Consider the following 15,662-nt stretch of genomic DNA (forward strand, 5'->3'; position numbering starts at 1 on the left):
ACTGGTTCTCCCAGGCCTTCCTTGGCACACCCGCACGCGCGCGCGAGAGACGATAACCGCCGTCGGCCTTAATGGCATACTAAGCCTTTACCTATCTATTTACCTTGTGGTACCTTATGTAAGGAATATAGTCAGTAAGTACGTTAGGTAAGGTAATTAGGCAAGACGATTGATGTAAAGTCCATTGCCAAACTTTTGATTCGCCCCCAAGTGACCGGGTACTATATGCATTGTGATACATGAGAAAATTACTCGCTGGAGTTTTTGTCGTCTTGTTCTCCAGACGTCGGTTCCAATATCCCGTGAGCCTCAACGCCGGTCCCGGAAAGTTGCCTCCTCTATAGCTACTCCACACCTCGACGACGATGACGGCGGCGGCGACAACATGCTCTATGATGTGATTCGTGAACGCCTCTACAACTTGAAGCTGCTGCTCGTCGCCTTGACCTCCGCCTTGGCCTTGTTCCCGTCGAGCCCGACAACCTCGCCCTTGCGGTTGATCACCTTGACCCCACCCTTCTTCAAGTCCGCCATCGTGTCCTTCTGCATCTGCGCCTTCTTGCTGAGCGGCTTCTTGTCCGTCCCGCCCGCCTTGCGGATCCGCTCCTTCTCCCGCCGGCGCCGGCGCACCTTGTCCTCCCGCGACATCTCCTCCCGCGCCATCGGCAGGCCGCTCTTGCCCAGCACCACCTCGCCCTTCTCCGCCGTCTCCTTGCCGGCCTTGTACACCTCCTGAGGCGCAATCATGCTCTGCCCGCCGCTGACGCCCTGCGCCGTCGCCGGCTGCGCGTCTTCCATCGCGATCGTCGCCGCGTCCGACACCACCGTCAGCGACGGCGCCGCCGCCTTGGGCTTGTAGTGCCAGTTGCTCAGCGAGTCCAGCTTGGCGCTCAGGTCCTTCCACATGCGCTCGATTTCCGCCTCTTCCTTTGCGAGCTTCTCGTCCGACTTGCTGACGTAGTTGTCCGGGTCCGCGTTCTTAATGTGCTCCTCCTCGTAAATCTCCGCCAGGCCCTTGCCCGACTTGGAATCGTCCAGCTCAATCAGACCCCGGCGCGTGTTCTCGGGCATGTTGTCGGCGCCGGGTCGGCGGCGGAGGACCTCGTCAAAGTCCTGCGCCAGGATCCTCCTCTTGATGAGCTCCTCGATGCTCTCGCTGACCTCGGCCGTGATGATGGGCACCGGCTTGCCCAGGTGCTCAAACGACATGTCCTCCTCGAGCAGCGAGTTCATCGGGCGCTCGGCGGCAGACGCCTCACCAGTCAACGTCCACTGGCGCTTGGCGACCGACTCGGCCTCGAGCTTGCGAATCTCCTCGGCGAGCTTGGCCTGGCGCCTCTCGTGCGCGGAACGGCGCGACCGCGGGTCACCCGCCGAGACGTCGGACAGGGCGTCGTCCGAGTCGTCTCCGTGGTCAGAGTCGTCGTCAAAGAGGTCCTTCTTGACATCCGCCATGGCGCGCTCGACGTCCTCCTCTTGGACTACCTTGGGCGCGAACCGCACGGACTTGTTCTTCTTGTATTTGCCGTCCTTGGAAGCCTTCTTCGCCGGCGGCGCGAAGAAGTCCTTGAAGTAGATGCCGTTCGCGTTGAATTCCTCCTCCTCGTTGTCCATGGCGTCGTCCATGTCCTCGTCGTCACTGGCACCCTCGGGGGCGTTGAGGTCCATGTCGCCGAATGTAGGCCCGTCGTCTTCCGAGTCCTCCTCGTCTGAGCCTGCGTCGTCTTCCATATCGATGTCCTTGTCCTTGGTTTTTGATGAGCTGGACTTGGCTGATGGTGCCATGGGGTCGGCGTTCCAGTCGATATCTTCGTCGTCGCTGTTGGCGTCCGTGTTGGGGTCTCCTCGCGCATCCTGCTCTTCGAACCACTGGGTTTGCTTGTTGAAGGTATCGATTGAGAAGAAACCGTCGTTGAGTCCGTTGGGATCCTCAACGTATTCCTCCTCATCATCCTCTTCTTCCTCGTCGTCTTCTTCGCCGTCCTCTTCTTCCTCGTCTTCATCCATGTCTTCGAGATCACCCGTGAGACCTTCAACGTCTGAGCCCTCAAGCTCCCCCGCATCAGAGTCCTCTTCGGCGTCCTCCAAATCGGAGCCTGATAGCTCTTCCTCGTCACTGGAGCCCTCCTCGTCGTCGTCGTCGTCAACGTTTTCGGAAGCCGTCTCGAAAGAGAGAATAGAGCTCTCCGAACCATTATCCTCGTTCGTGACAACCTCATTCCGGTCCTCGAGCTCCTGCAGTGTCTCCTTTGAGTGGTTCAAAGCGCTCTGAATGATACGACGGGCCTGCTGCCAGACCTGGCTCGTCTCGAACCCGTCAACATGGACCTTGCGAATCTTGAGAACATCGGGTCCTGCGCCGCCGCCGTCGGCCCGCTTGCGCTTCTTCGTCGCCTCCTTCAGCAGGCGCAGCTGCTCATCGCTGATCTGGCCGGCGAACGCATCGAGCGTGTCCTTGACGACCTGGAGAGAGGCGGACGGGATCGCGGGCGGCGGTTGGAGAAAGGCGTGTCGGTTCTGGGCGTCCAGGTTGTCAAAGAGGGCCTTTCCGTCGACGACGCCGCCATTGGGGAGCTGAGCGGCCATGCCGGGCGCAAATGTGAGGGTATTTGACGTCAGGGAGGAAGATGTGCTGCTGCCCGCCGCCATGATACTTTATTTTTTCTATCGTGGCTCTCTCGCTCGGAATATGCGTGCTTCGGCCGTGCAAGAATTGGACTTTTTTTTTTTTTTTGGTCGGACATGGGCTTGCACTTTCCGTCAAAAAAATTTGGGACCCCGCAAAGCGTCCGGGATCGTGGGCCTGACAGTGATTGGCCAATGATATCTATGCTGCCTGTCCAGCCTCATTAGCTAATCACTACAGTTCATCCGTTCTGCTCCTCTTTGGGTCGGCACGTATGGAATGAAAGTCACATTCACAATTATTTGCAAAGTATAATCACTTGATGGTAGTATGTAAGACGGTTCAATCAAATTCAGGAGCCCCTTACACAAAATCTTGTCAGCTGCCTCAGGTAGCGAGGTTCGAAGAACCAAGATTCGTTAACATTGACCCCCACCCCCTTTCATAGCCCAACCTCGTTGTAGTAACAGCGAGAAGCTACTTATACGAATGCCTGCATGGAATTCATAAATGTATATTTACCTGTGCCAAACGTCCGCTGTTGAATTCTGCTGGACTTTTGGTAAGATTGCAGAATGTCCCGGCTCGGTGGTGGGGCCGATCTGGTCCCATAATTGAGGTACCTCCGAAAGATTACTAAGAACGGCAAGACCCCAACGGCCTCGACTTACACATCCCAGACCGTCGGAACTTGCTTCATCTCACACACTACCTCGGGATCCAAAGTATCTACGAGCTTTTGGTGCCAAATCTTCCCAGACCAGCCTCGTTATTAGATCAAAATACTATAGCAATTTCGACAAAGACCCACGCGCAAATCGGTTTCATCCGTAAGTCTTCCTTCTCGTTGGGACTTGAGACTGGAGAAGCACCCAGTTGAACCCTTGAGCTCTTGTTACAACTTCGCCATTTCGAAGCCTTCCCACTCCTTCATCTCTATTTTTACTGTGATGACACAGCAATGTACTCTCCATTCCATCTTGCTCTTCGTTGACCACTGGGAAGAGGGATTCAATCATAGTATTCTGCAATATGACTCACGAGCTAACCCTACAAGCAGCATCATCAAAACAAAGCGCGAAATCCAAGTTAGACGTAGATCAAGAAAAAGGAGCTTAAATCCCATTTTGTTTTGACGAAATAGCTCTGCGACCAAGGACTCCACTATTTGTCGAAGACCACGGAAAGCCACGTTTTGGCAGCATCTGCGCTCTCAAAGACCACCTTCCACGGTATAGGCCGTCCTGTCCCCGTTGCTTAGAGGTGTCCTACAACATCCGAAGTGAATTCAAAATGTCCAAAATGGGCGTCTCAGACGATCCGGCCGCAGCAGTCGCGGCATCTCGCTCAGATGGCAAGACACATCTGTTGCTATGCGCCAGCGGCTCAGTCGCCACAATCAAACTGCCCAACATCATCAAAGCCCTAGGCCACCACAAGAACCTCGCCATCAGAGTCATCCTCACGGCCTCGGCAACGGAGTTCCTAAACGGTTCAACAGAGGAACAACCCTCTCTTGCCGTAATAAGAGCACTGCCGAATGTTGAAGGCATTCACTTGGATGCAGACGAGTGGGTGCAGCCTTGGCGGCGGGGTGCGTCGATTCTGCATATTGAGTTGCGGCGATGTAAGTCAAGATGTTGCCAATCCGAATTTTTACTTGCTCGGTGTTGCTGACTTGTACTTGCTCGTGTAGGGGCTGATCTGATGCTCATCGCTCCACTATCGGCAAACACATTGGCCAAAATTGTCAACGGCTTCTCAGACAACCTTTTGGTGAGCATCGAACAACTGAGATTTACGTCCTTGCCCTGACACTAATGCTTCCGCAGACGAGCGTGGTCCGAGCATGGGATGCAGATGGATTCATCGACGGCCGGAAGAAGAAGATTCTCGTGGCTACCGCGATGAACTCGGCCATGTATGCGCACCCCATCACTGCAAAGCAGGTAAAGGTGCTCGAGGAGGAGTGGTCGTGGTTTGAGGTGTTGAGACCAATCGAGAAGACGCTTGCTTGCGGTGACACTGGGGGCGGTGCCATGATGTCGTGGGAGGATATAGTCAAGGTGACTGAGGCGAGGCTTGGCCTGTGATACCATGTCGCTCATACAAGTTACCGGGAGAAATAACAACGAGGCTAGCCTTTTTTGTATTCCTGATCTTATACGTATGACCGTTATCTTTCTAACTCACTTGGCCATCAAGACACTGAAAAAATAGAGAGAAATGAAGGCGCTAAGTGGGACGGCCACTTGCGAATGAGCACAGATGCGGCGTGGAGACTTGGTTATAGCACAGGAATCCCAGCAAGCACGGTATTCTCTTGAGATTGTTTCTATCAAATTCTTGTTCCACATATCCGTTCGTGATATACAAAGGCATTCAATCAATTGCCCCCCGGTGCGGTGATCCACGGATCCATAATCAACAAGATATGTTAGACATGCGAATCGCTATGCATGTGCTACTTATGCGCATAGTGGAGGAGAAGATCCGTGGGTTTGAAGTGGGCTGAGTAAGGGAAAAAGAATGGGGGCGTACTTGAATTGATCAGTCAGAATCTTTTGTTCAACACCTGTTGGCATAGAGCAGTCAGATCTAGAGTAAAGTACCTGAGATGGGTATCATGAGCTCGGGCTGGGGGGATGACATTTGCCGTACACTGATTGGCGCTCAGGGCAGCCAACATGGAGTCCGACCTCGGTGGCCTCGGTGAGCCAAGGCCCAAGCTCCCTCACCGGGAACCACACCGGATTACATCACCCATTCCGCAATCCCATGACATTTTCGCATTTCTCATCAACTGCCTCCCCCCGTTGACCACCCCTTCAACACACCCACTCCACAACCAAGATGTTCTCAAGGACGTTTCTCCGCTCAGTAAGTTCAGACCCGATTACCAGAATAGCGTCAACAGCCCTACCCACCTCGTACGCAATCGCTGACCATTGGTGTGTCTTTTTTCCACAGAATTTCGCAAGGCAAGCTGTCCGGCCGGCGGCGCGCCCAATCGCCTTCCGGGCCCCGCTCCCCTTCCTCACCCAGCACCGCCTCATCTCCGACGAGACGAAGCAGGCCATCGAAAACGCCGTCGGCTCCGCGCCCGTCGTGCTCTTCATGAAGGGAACCCCCGAGACCCCCCAGTGCGGCTTCTCCCGCGCCTCGATCCAGATCCTCGGCCTCCAGGGCGTCGACCCCTCCAAGTTTGCCGCATTCAACGTCTTGGCCGACCCCGAACTGCGTCAAGGTATGTCGATACGCTCTGTACAGCAACTCAAAACACGTGCTGGTCTGGAAGTTTTTCCAATTGGGAAGGAAAGAAATGCTGACTCTTTTTGTGTGTGTGTTTGTGTGAACAGGTATCAAGGAGTTCTCTGACTGGCCTACGATCCCTCAACTCTACGTCGATAAGGAGTTTGTCGGCGGCTGCGACATCCTTGTTTCCATGCATCAGAACGGCGAGCTGGCCAAGCTTCTCGAGGAGAAGAAGGTCCTTGCCGAGACCGAGGGCGAGGGCGAGAAGAAGGAGTAAGAGCGAAGGAAAGCTAGAAATCCCGTGCTGGAAAAGCGGTGGGAACTGTACAACTGTATCATACCAAAGGAAGGGGCAAGCTATGCGTGGATCATCGCCGGAGGAAATAGAGTGGTATTTATTGGCAGAGACCTAAATCACCTTTTTAATTTTGTACTCTTTTTAAAGCAGTCGAAAACCACATTGACAAGACGATGGGATAGATGGGCGCTGCGGTGGTATTCTCTATTCCTCATGTGCAATCAAATGATACCATCGCGGGAGAACCTTGGCGTTTCAACACTGCGGAACTCTATCTCTCAACCAAGGTTTACAATGGCAAACCGATCATGATCGAAAGGCTCTGCTGTTGGCATGCTGCACGGAGGCATATCACCCAGGGGGAGGGATCAAAGGAGCAAAAGACAGTTCCTCCATATGGGATCGAACAAAAAACCGAACGCTGGAATATGGTGTTCAAAGGGACTGAGATCTACACTCGGGTCTTCCCCCATGAACCCCTCGACCACCTACCCCGATCGCTCAGTGATAGAATTGGACTCTGCGTCGAATATACGGCGACAGGGTGACTTGGGGGCCTCAATGGTGGACTTGGGATGAATACTACGACGGTCGTACCTTTCGGATGACACAAGACTGGCTCCGATTCCATTTCCCACACCATGGTCACTAATATTACGGCTACGAATTATCTAAAAACTAGACCTTAGGGCACCTCAAAGTGCCGGGTACGCAGCACCATCACCGCGCGGGTCACTTCCAGCAGACCACACGCCCGTTCCCTCGACCGTATCGACGGTATGTCTAATGATCTGCCCACGGCCAAACAGCCCCCTCTCAGATCCGGTGACGACCTCGACCTTGTGCCCAAGCTTCCGCAGACCCTCCACCGTCTCCTGCGGCATGCCCTCCTCCACGCTCACCGTCCAGTCAAAGTCGGCGTCCCTCTCGGGCAAGCCAGCGACGATACACACGCGCGGCGCATCGAGCGTCTGCTGCGGCGTGAGGCCCGCGACCAGCTGGCCGAGGAGAACCTGCACGTGGCCCTGAGGCTGCATGAACCCGCCCATGACGCCGAAAGCGCTGTGCAGCGACCCGTCGGCCGCGTTGGTCACCATGCCGGGGATGATGGTGTGGTAGGGACGCTTCCTGGGCTCCAGTTTGTTGGGGTGGTCCGCGTCGAGGCTGAAGTTGGCGCCGCGGTTCTGCAGCGTGAAGCCGCAGCCCTTGGGGATGATGCAGGTGCCAAAACCGCCATAGTTGCTGTTGATGAAGGACGCGGCGTTGCCGTGCTCGTCCGAGACGGAGAAGTAGACGGTGTCGCTGCTCTGGAGGGCCGGGGAGACGTGCTTGGGGGGTTCGCCAACGTGGAGCTTCTGCATGGCCTTTGTCGGATCGAAGAGCTTTGCGCGGGCGGCCGAGTACTCGCGCGAGATGAGGCCGGCCGAGGGCACGGAGACGACGTTGGGGTCGGTGACGTACCAGCTCGCGTCGGTGAAGCCGAGGCGGAGGGCCTCGATGATGGCGTGGAGGTAGGGCGCCGTGTTGTGGTCCTCTGCGGACCAGGCGGGGACGACGCCCGAGTCCTGGAGCTCCTGGATTATGCCGAGGGCCATGAGGGCGACGATGCCCTGGCCGTTGGGCGGGTGCTCCCAGACTTCGACGGCGCCGTCGCCGCTGCCGGTGGAGGAGGAGGAGGATGACGCTCCGTTGGCTTCCTTCTTCAGGGCGGGCTGGAACTTGAGTGAGATTGGGTCGACGGGCTCGCTTCCCAGCTCGAGATGGTGGGCTAGGTCGTCGAGTTCCAGGTGGCCGCCGAGATCTTTGACGACCTTGACCAGCTCTTCGGCGATGCGCCCCGTATAGAAGCCCTTCTTGCCCTCCTTTGCGAGAGTGCGGAAGGTCTGCGCCAAGGTGGGGTTCTTCATGATCTCGCCGGGGTTGGGCGCTCTCACGCCGTCTGACGCCTTGGGGTCCTTCTTCAGCATTTCTGCAAAGTTAGGAGAGGCCTCTCTGATCTGAGGCTCTGCTGTGTTCCACTATGAGAAGGTGTCAGCAATTGCATCTTGATAAGTGTCTATACACTACGCGAAACCATGGGATCATAGAAGACGTGAGAACGTACGTAGTGACTCGTCAGCTCTGAGACGGGGAAGCCCTTCTCTCCGAGCTCAATAGCTGGGGACAGCACCCGCTCGAGGGAAACCTTGCCGCTGCCGAAGCGCTCAATAGTGTCGACCCAGCCCGAGGCGGCACCAGGAACGGTCACGGCATGGACGCTCTTCATGGGGATCTTGCCCGATGCGCCCTCCTTGATTCCGAGGTCCTTGCGGATGGTCTCGAGCGTCGACTTCTGAGCCGAGCGACCGGAGCCGTTCATGGCCGAGACCTTCTTGGTGGCGGCATCGTAGAAGAGGATGAACATGTCGCCGCCGATGCCCGTGGAGCATGGCTCTGTCATGTTCAGTCCGGCAGCTAGAAACAAGGCATAAATCATTAGCGATCTAGTTTCACTTTTCATAACGATCAATTTATTTCGAGGACGCCATAAACCGGGTAGTTTGACTAACCAACTGCAACGGCGGCGTCCTGATCACTCGCTGTTAGTCTTGCTCATGGATTCATTGGCTCAGGAGGAGGGTGAGGCGTGACTTACAGCGGCGTTACCGCCGGCCTGAAGGATCTCGATACCACATTTTGCGGCCAGCGGCTGCGTGCAAGATACGATTCCCTTTGTGCTGTGAACTACACTCCGTCGGCTGGCGAACTTTGCGAATTCGCTTGCTTGCGCCGAGTGGAGGGACTCGCTGGTGAGGGGCATGGTGAATCGCGCGCGTGGTGCGGGGTTATCGATCGCGATAACCGATAGGGAACAGTGGTGATGATGAGATGGCGGGGCAAGTCTGATTTGGGGGCTAGAGGATGTATTATGAGATGAAAGACGATGTTATCTCGGTCTTTTTGGGAGAATGAATAATCAAAGGTCAACGATTTGTATGAGATCGCTGGAAAATGTAGATGGCGTCATTCAAAAAAGGGCGTAAGGTACAGCGAGTTCGGAGATGGGAATGCGCGGGACAGGTACACAGATAGATAGTCCCCCTTGGTCCGGGTCCAGGTTTTCGGGAAATCTAGCCGATGAAGAGAAGACTGTGTCTGAGTGGCAGTCTAGTCGACGGGGGATACAATGCCGGTAGTCGGTTAAGGAGGAGGAGCAGTCAATAGGATAGGTCAGAAGTTGAGCGTTGAAGATATAATGATCCTGTACGTAATGCCTAGGTTCGGGCTTCCCAGGGTGGTTACCGAGAGAGGTAGGTCGATAAGTGAACGGCGCGGTACGGAGCAGGATGTGGACGGGGGAAACTGGCGCTAGTGGAGTTTGTGCTCCGCATGAGAAGCCCACCCGGGGTAGATGCCGAGAATGAGGATGCTCGCGAAGTTGGCAACTCAGTTGACAAAATGAGTAGTGCGTGAGTTCAAGTTTTCCGAGCGAGAGTGAAGTATGGAAGTCGACACGGGGCGCTGAGGAGTCTTGTGGAATGACTTTTGATTTTCAGAAGAAAGTCTGTTTATTCAAGTGACATGTTGCACGTCCTTCATTACCTAGCTAAGATGGTATGGCAGATGGAAGAGAACAACTTATATAAGCCATCATAATGTAGCTAGGTCATTCATTACACGTGGAAGTATCTCGCGCGGTAGGACAATGCCAGGCACTTGCAGGGAGGGAGGGGTTCTCTCGACTTCTCAAGTATCCGGTCTGGGAAGAAAAAGACCCCGAAACGGTCTCTTTCAGCACTGTCGTTTCCCCTGTAACGCCGCACCGGCGGCCGCCGCCGGCAAAGGGTCCGAAACTCGGGGCTTGTTTCAACGGCGCCAGTGTGGCATTGCAGCACGGTCGTAGACGATTGGGGGCAATGTAGTGGCAGTTGTAATTAGAGCAACAAGTTGTCAGGCGAATGGGCAAAGTCTAGAAGAAAGAAATTGGAATTATTTGAACTTTCTCATGTGCATCCCATCCTTTTCCAGCAGCGGCTTGGGTTCATCATCCCATGTTCTTGGTTCGTCTTCCTTGTTAATGCCCTTGGGGTCCGGATCTCATGACCAATCACTCAATCCAGCACTGCACTCTTCCGTCATACACAAAGGCGACCCAAACAGGCGGATCATCCCGCCGGTTGTAAAAGTCTACGACTGCGAACTGACACCCCGAAACGTGGGTCTGATCCGAATAACGATCGCGAGCCTAGCCAAGCCGGCTTTAGAGTCTATGCCCAGAGAAATAGAACCAGTAGTCCAGACACCTTTCTCGAGAAGATAACCTCTCCTTCTAGAACAAACTCAAAAAAATAAGCACTCCCGGATGGGCGCAGGGATGGGAGCTCCAATTCGCATCAATCGGCTCTTTGCCTCCCATCCAACTCAATTGAGACTTCTCCAAAGAAAAGGCTAGAGAAGAAAAGGACAGCGTGTTTGTGAGCAGCCACTGGAAGAACCCCAATGAGGGCTGTGTATGCGATGAAATTGTTTCAGCTCATCTAGGTGTTCTAATTGTGCTTGTCGTCTTTCGTCCACGGTGTTCATGCGGCACTGACTCTATAATGCAGACGTCGTCTGGTTGTCAGGATGATTGGGCAATCACATGCGTATGACATCGACTGACCTCCAAATCTGTGTGTGTGTGAGGTAACCAAGATCGTTTCTCGTTCTTGAGGCTCTCGCCCTTGGCCAGTTCTTGAACTTTGGCATAGTCTCGTAGATGCTGGCACTGTCTTTTACTAACCCCATTTCTATAGGTAACAACTGTTAGTGACATTTGTCGAACTGCTGTGGCCTGGGAAATCATTCGACCTGCGATTGGTTCGACAGCTCATGTGAGAAACAGACACTGACTATGTCTTCGATGCAACGTCAATGGCCTTGAAACAACGTTGTTTTCCTAGAGTTGCACCCGGGTACGTTATACTGCTACTCACATACCTCCGGAGAATTTCTCTCTGAGCGCTGTCAGCTCATTGTCGTCCGACTGATGCTCGCAATTCGAAACCTCGAAAACTATAGTCAGCGAGCCAGCTGGTCTCATGTTCTTGTTTTCTGATGTTTTTGCAATGTCCCATAGAATTGACGGATCTAACTTGAGATGGTGTCTCCCGACTACAACTCGGTGCAGCTCGCGTCTCTAGCCCTACTGCTCCGGTTTGATCCCTGGTGACGAAGGCCATTGGGACAGTATTATTAAGGCCCGTCGCTAGCGATGTCGTGGGAGACACTTACTTCCTCGATAGGCTAGATGACTTCATGGGCCATGGGACTGATTCCCCGTGTTGCAAACAAGAAACCATGGAGGCTGACAACTTGGATTCTGGAGGCGGAGGTTTTTGCTTCCTAGCATCTACTTTAATGTCGAATGAGATGGCTATCCTTAATATCCGAATATGCTGAAACCGTAGTGGAAAGGTTGATAAACTACTTGGAGCTTCAATGTCTATTTACAGCCGAGTGAACTTGTTGAAGTCCTTATATCGGGGGAGTTATTGAATGCATACCAAACATTGATCTACTAGCCGGGCTGTAGACGGTTGAAATTACTGTGCCATGAGTAAGGAGGCCACTGCTTATTCACGGGTATCTGCCTTAGAAACTGGATTTCAATCAACCGCAAAGACTACAGTTTCTTTCGATATCGAACTTGGTTTCTCTTATTCAGGTTGGATACGGCATATTTGCGTACTTATGTATCAAGGCATATCTACGGCGAATCCTTACATCGATTTCTTTCCTCGCTCGATTTGCACACCACTTCGACAGAATGGAAACCAATTTCTCATATCTTGAATCGGAAACCATGCGCCGCCGCTTCTCCCGGCGCAGCATTGATAGCCCCCTCGACGTGCTCCCCCCTCTCTAGCTTGCGATTCAACCCCACCAACACAAACCTCAACACCGTCGCCGCGCAAATGGCAATAAAGCACGCAACGCAATTGTGAATAAACGCCGCCGTGTACTGCGGGCTATCCTTCTTGGGGTACAAGTAACTAGCGTAGATACTGCTGCAGTTACTAACAGCATTGATAAACGCCAGCGCGGCGGCTCTCTTGGCGGGAGGACGCGGCAGGGTGTTGCTGATCCAAGCCAGCGCCGTGGTGTAGCCCGTGTACACGCCCGGGACGAGGAGCATCATGGCGACGTAGCGCGGGGCGGTCGCGTGCGTGGCGGCGCCGAGGATGAAGGCCGCCATGGCTACGCAGAGGGGCACGACGATGTGGAAGTAGCGCTCGCCCGTGCGGTCGGCGTGCCAGGCGTTGATGCAGGTCGTGATGACGCAGAGGACGTAGGGCGGGCAGGTTAGGAGGAGGGAGATTACGGAGTTGTAGCCGAGGGTCTGGACGACCGTGGGGAAGAAGTTTGTGATGGAGGCCGAGGCGACGATGCAGAAGATGAGAACCAGCTGAGATGATGTGTGTCAGTCTATACAAATGAGGGACGAGGGTAGTATGACTTACGAGAATCCACGTCTTTACATCCTCCAACGCCGTCTTGAACCCGTGCCAAAACGTCTGCTCCCCGCTATTCTTCCAATCATCCTCGCCGATATCCTCCTCCAGCCTCCAGACCGCGAGCGCCGTCTCCTCCTCGGTCAACCACGAGGTCGTCCTGGGAAAGTTGGGCAGCACGAAAAAGGCCGCAAACGCAACGCCGACGGTCACGACCCCTTCGATGAGGAACAGCCACTGCCAGGCGCCGAGCCCGCGCGCGCCGTCCATGTTGCCCGTGATACCCGCCGAGATGAGACCCGAAAAGGCGCCCGAGATGAGAGAGCCCGTGTAAAGGATCGTCGTGCGCAGGCCGAGCTCTTCGCGCGTGTACCAGCAGGAGAGGTAGTAGAGGCAGCCCGGGAAGTAGGCGGCCTCGACGAAGCCGAGGACGAAGCGGATCACGAGGAGGCCTGCGTAGTTGCGGCAGGCGGCTGTCGCGGCGGAGATGACGCCCCAGATGATCATCTGGCATTTTCGTTTCGTTAGCAATTGGTAGATGGGCCTTTGATCGTACCGGTTCCGACGTGGCATGATGAGATTCTACTTACACATGTTGGCAGGTATAGCGCAGGCTTTCCAATCTTATTGAGGAAAAGGTTCGAAGGCACCTGCATGAGAAGATACCCGACAAACAAGATACTCACAGCCGTCTGGAACTGATTCGAGTTCGGGTCGAGATTGAGATCCCGCTCCAAGCCCGCCAGACGCGCTGCGGCGATGTTATTCCTGTCAATGTAGTTCCTTTCCAAATTCACAGGTTAGTAACTACTCATGACCAAAGCCCACGAAGCAACATCACTTTGCGACAAGGCTAGTCGGACCAAGTCGAAGCGTCGTAACAAACTCACAAAATGTACATGATGACAATCATGGGAAGCAAGCGAATGTCCACCTTGCGCTTCAGCTTCTTCTCGAGTTCGACGCGGTACTCGTGCGACATGGCGGCGACGATGGGTGGCGGCTGCAGTCCGCGCCTCTCGGCTTCGATGGAGAGCTTTGGCGGCACATCTTCCAGGTCGCCGGCGCGGTGTTCGTGATGTAGTGAGGCGTGGTCCACCTCGGACTGCTTCCCGTCTGCCATATTTATTCTCCAACGGTTGTCGCGAACTTTGAAGGAGTCCTTCCGGGAGAGTTGTTGATTGAAAAACGAGACTGGGGTTGCTAGCCCACGTGAGAACCTGAACACTCTTTCGTCTCACTCCGACTAGCTGACGATTGAGTTTTGTGTGTGTGACAATAGCTACTTGTTGTCCCAAGTAGGCGATGTTCGATCCATTTATGAAGCGGACCTACCTCTTTTAACTCCGCACATTACCCCAGATATGGCACATGGCTTCCCGCAGCGGAAAAAGGGAAAAGAGCGGCATGCATGGGTGGTTTCGTCCCAGCTTTTTCCCCATGTCGGGATAGTCACCGTTCCACTACCACCCCTCTGAGCGATGGGGTTACATATTCCCAGCCATTCACAATTGAGATTAGGGGGGGAGTGGTGCTTCTTGAATACTGTGTAGAGTGACGAAGTCATTCCCTTAGTTCTTTCTTCGCTGCCTTTCCTCCGCATCTCCAAAGTAGTCCCCGCGGCGGTAGTCGATATCGGTCCGATCAGTACTAACTGACCTACTCGGTTTGAACTCATGGTGAAGAAAATGCTCTCCGACAATGGAAGAATCATCGAAGTAAATCACATTGAAAGAAGAGCTACGATATGTTAGGCGAGTGAATCTTCGAAGCTGCATCCGAATCCTTTTCCAACCCCTCGGCATCGATCACTCATTACTTTTCCCCTCATCAACCCATCAAACCACAAGAGATCATACGAATAATACCAGCCAAGACTTCAATTTTCGTTCTCGCGTTCGGAGTAAAAGTCCAGAAACAGAAAAGCACCAAAGAAGTGCTCAGCTTTAAGCTTGAAATGCGAACGGCTCGTTGGTCTCTAGGAAATCCCCACACCACGGAAAAGCGTTCACGTATCCATTACATGACCATCCAAAATCCGGGGTTGGAGGCGAAACAATGCGGGGAAATGGGGGAGAAAGCGCTGAGACTCGAGACGAATGACCGGGGTCCGGGGGCGGAGTAACTCCGCAACCACTTGCGGAAACCAAGTTGCGAGATGTATGTCGAACGATTGCGGTGAAGGGTGTCACGCCAGAAAGAAAGGTCGAGTTCGGGGCGATGACGGCAACCGGGGAGGAGGCAGCTTTTTGCTGTGCAGCATGGAAACGGGGACGCTTGATCTTTGGTTCGCGACTAATCACGTCAACAACGCAAATCATTGAACCGAACTACCTTGCCCAGGCTTGCTATGGGATTGGTATCTTGGCAAGATGGCCATTTAGATGTACTTTGTATAGATACCTAGTGAAAGTAATGACGAAATGATCTTGTTTCTGTCTATTTCATGATTGGACCGGCTATAGGAGCACACATTCAGGATGTTCAGCTAAAAGCCGGTACATGGGCCGGCACGACACCGAAACGGAAACCAAATGTCCCCATAAAAAAGACCAAGAAAGATATGCCCCACTCCACCGGCTCGGCACTTTTCTCAAGATGGAAGTTGGGCGGATCAAGCTTTCGGACCCAGACTTGCGGCTCCGCGGTGCCGGACGACCGGCGGTCGAACAACATCGGGGTGAAACTGGAGTGCCGGTCCGACATTTCGCCAAAACAGTGAGGTAAAGCAAACATAAATCACCATTCACGTACTGGTTCTGCAATTGGAGAGCATTCATGGGGTTGCAACCTTTGTATTATGATTATATATACAAGATAGGAGAAAAAGGAATGTACAAAACAATTACTGTGTTACCCAAAAACTCCCGGATTAAGAGATGGAGAGCTGTGACATAGGAGAACATTTCATGACGTTATTTGTCGTTTGTATGTGCAAGAGTGTTGAAGTGTGTGCGTGTGTGCAGGTGTGATGTGTGCAGAGGATGACCGAGGGCGGAGACGGAGTCAC

At 53.9% G+C, this 15,662-nt stretch overlaps 5 protein-coding genes across 5 annotated transcripts; 2 read left to right on the plus strand and 3 right to left on the minus strand.

The window, feature by feature from the left end:
- Window positions 1-414: 414 nt before the first annotated feature.
- On the minus strand, window positions 415-2,586 carry MPP10 (U3 snoRNP protein; the record flags this gene model as incomplete). The annotated part of the gene is made up of 1 exon (XM_053197600.2): window positions 415-2,586. One exon carries the CDS (start codon window positions 2,584-2,586, stop codon window positions 415-417), a length of 2,172 nt encoding a protein of 723 aa, XP_053044971.2.
- A 1,333-nt stretch (window positions 2,587-3,919) lies between these two features.
- N0V96_005246 (uncharacterized protein) lies at window positions 3,920-4,719 on the plus strand (the record flags this gene model as incomplete). The annotated part of the gene is made up of 3 exons (XM_053197599.1): window positions 3,920-4,253; window positions 4,323-4,402; window positions 4,459-4,719. The coding sequence occupies 3 exons, from the start codon at window positions 3,920-3,922 to the stop codon at window positions 4,717-4,719; spliced, it is 675 nt and encodes a 224-aa protein (XP_053044970.1).
- A 760-nt stretch (window positions 4,720-5,479) lies between these two features.
- GRX5 (monothiol glutaredoxin grx5) lies at window positions 5,480-6,158 on the plus strand (the record flags this gene model as incomplete). Its single annotated transcript, XM_053197598.1, has 3 exons — window positions 5,480-5,506; window positions 5,597-5,873; window positions 5,986-6,158. 3 exons carry the CDS (start codon window positions 5,480-5,482, stop codon window positions 6,156-6,158), a joined length of 477 nt encoding a protein of 158 aa, XP_053044969.1.
- Window positions 6,159-6,874: 716 nt separating this feature from the next.
- N0V96_005248 (uncharacterized protein) lies at window positions 6,875-8,979 on the minus strand (the record flags this gene model as incomplete). The annotated part of the gene is made up of 3 exons (XM_065757344.1): window positions 6,875-8,197; window positions 8,284-8,633; window positions 8,811-8,979. The coding sequence occupies 3 exons, from the start codon at window positions 8,977-8,979 to the stop codon at window positions 6,875-6,877; spliced, it is 1,842 nt and encodes a 613-aa protein (XP_065614113.1).
- Window positions 8,980-11,982: 3,003 nt separating this feature from the next.
- N0V96_005249 (uncharacterized protein) lies at window positions 11,983-13,775 on the minus strand (the record flags this gene model as incomplete). The annotated part of the gene is made up of 4 exons (XM_053197596.1): window positions 11,983-12,606; window positions 12,662-13,159; window positions 13,243-13,435; window positions 13,543-13,775. 4 exons carry the CDS (start codon window positions 13,773-13,775, stop codon window positions 11,983-11,985), a joined length of 1,548 nt encoding a protein of 515 aa, XP_053044967.1.
- Window positions 13,776-15,662: the final 1,887 nt, after the last annotated feature.

Source organism: Colletotrichum fioriniae (assembly GCF_027942845.1).
Source record: "Colletotrichum fioriniae strain IMI 355084 chromosome Unknown scaffold_5, whole genome shotgun sequence".
In the NCBI taxonomy this organism is placed as follows: domain Eukaryota; kingdom Fungi; phylum Ascomycota; class Sordariomycetes; order Glomerellales; family Glomerellaceae; genus Colletotrichum; species Colletotrichum fioriniae.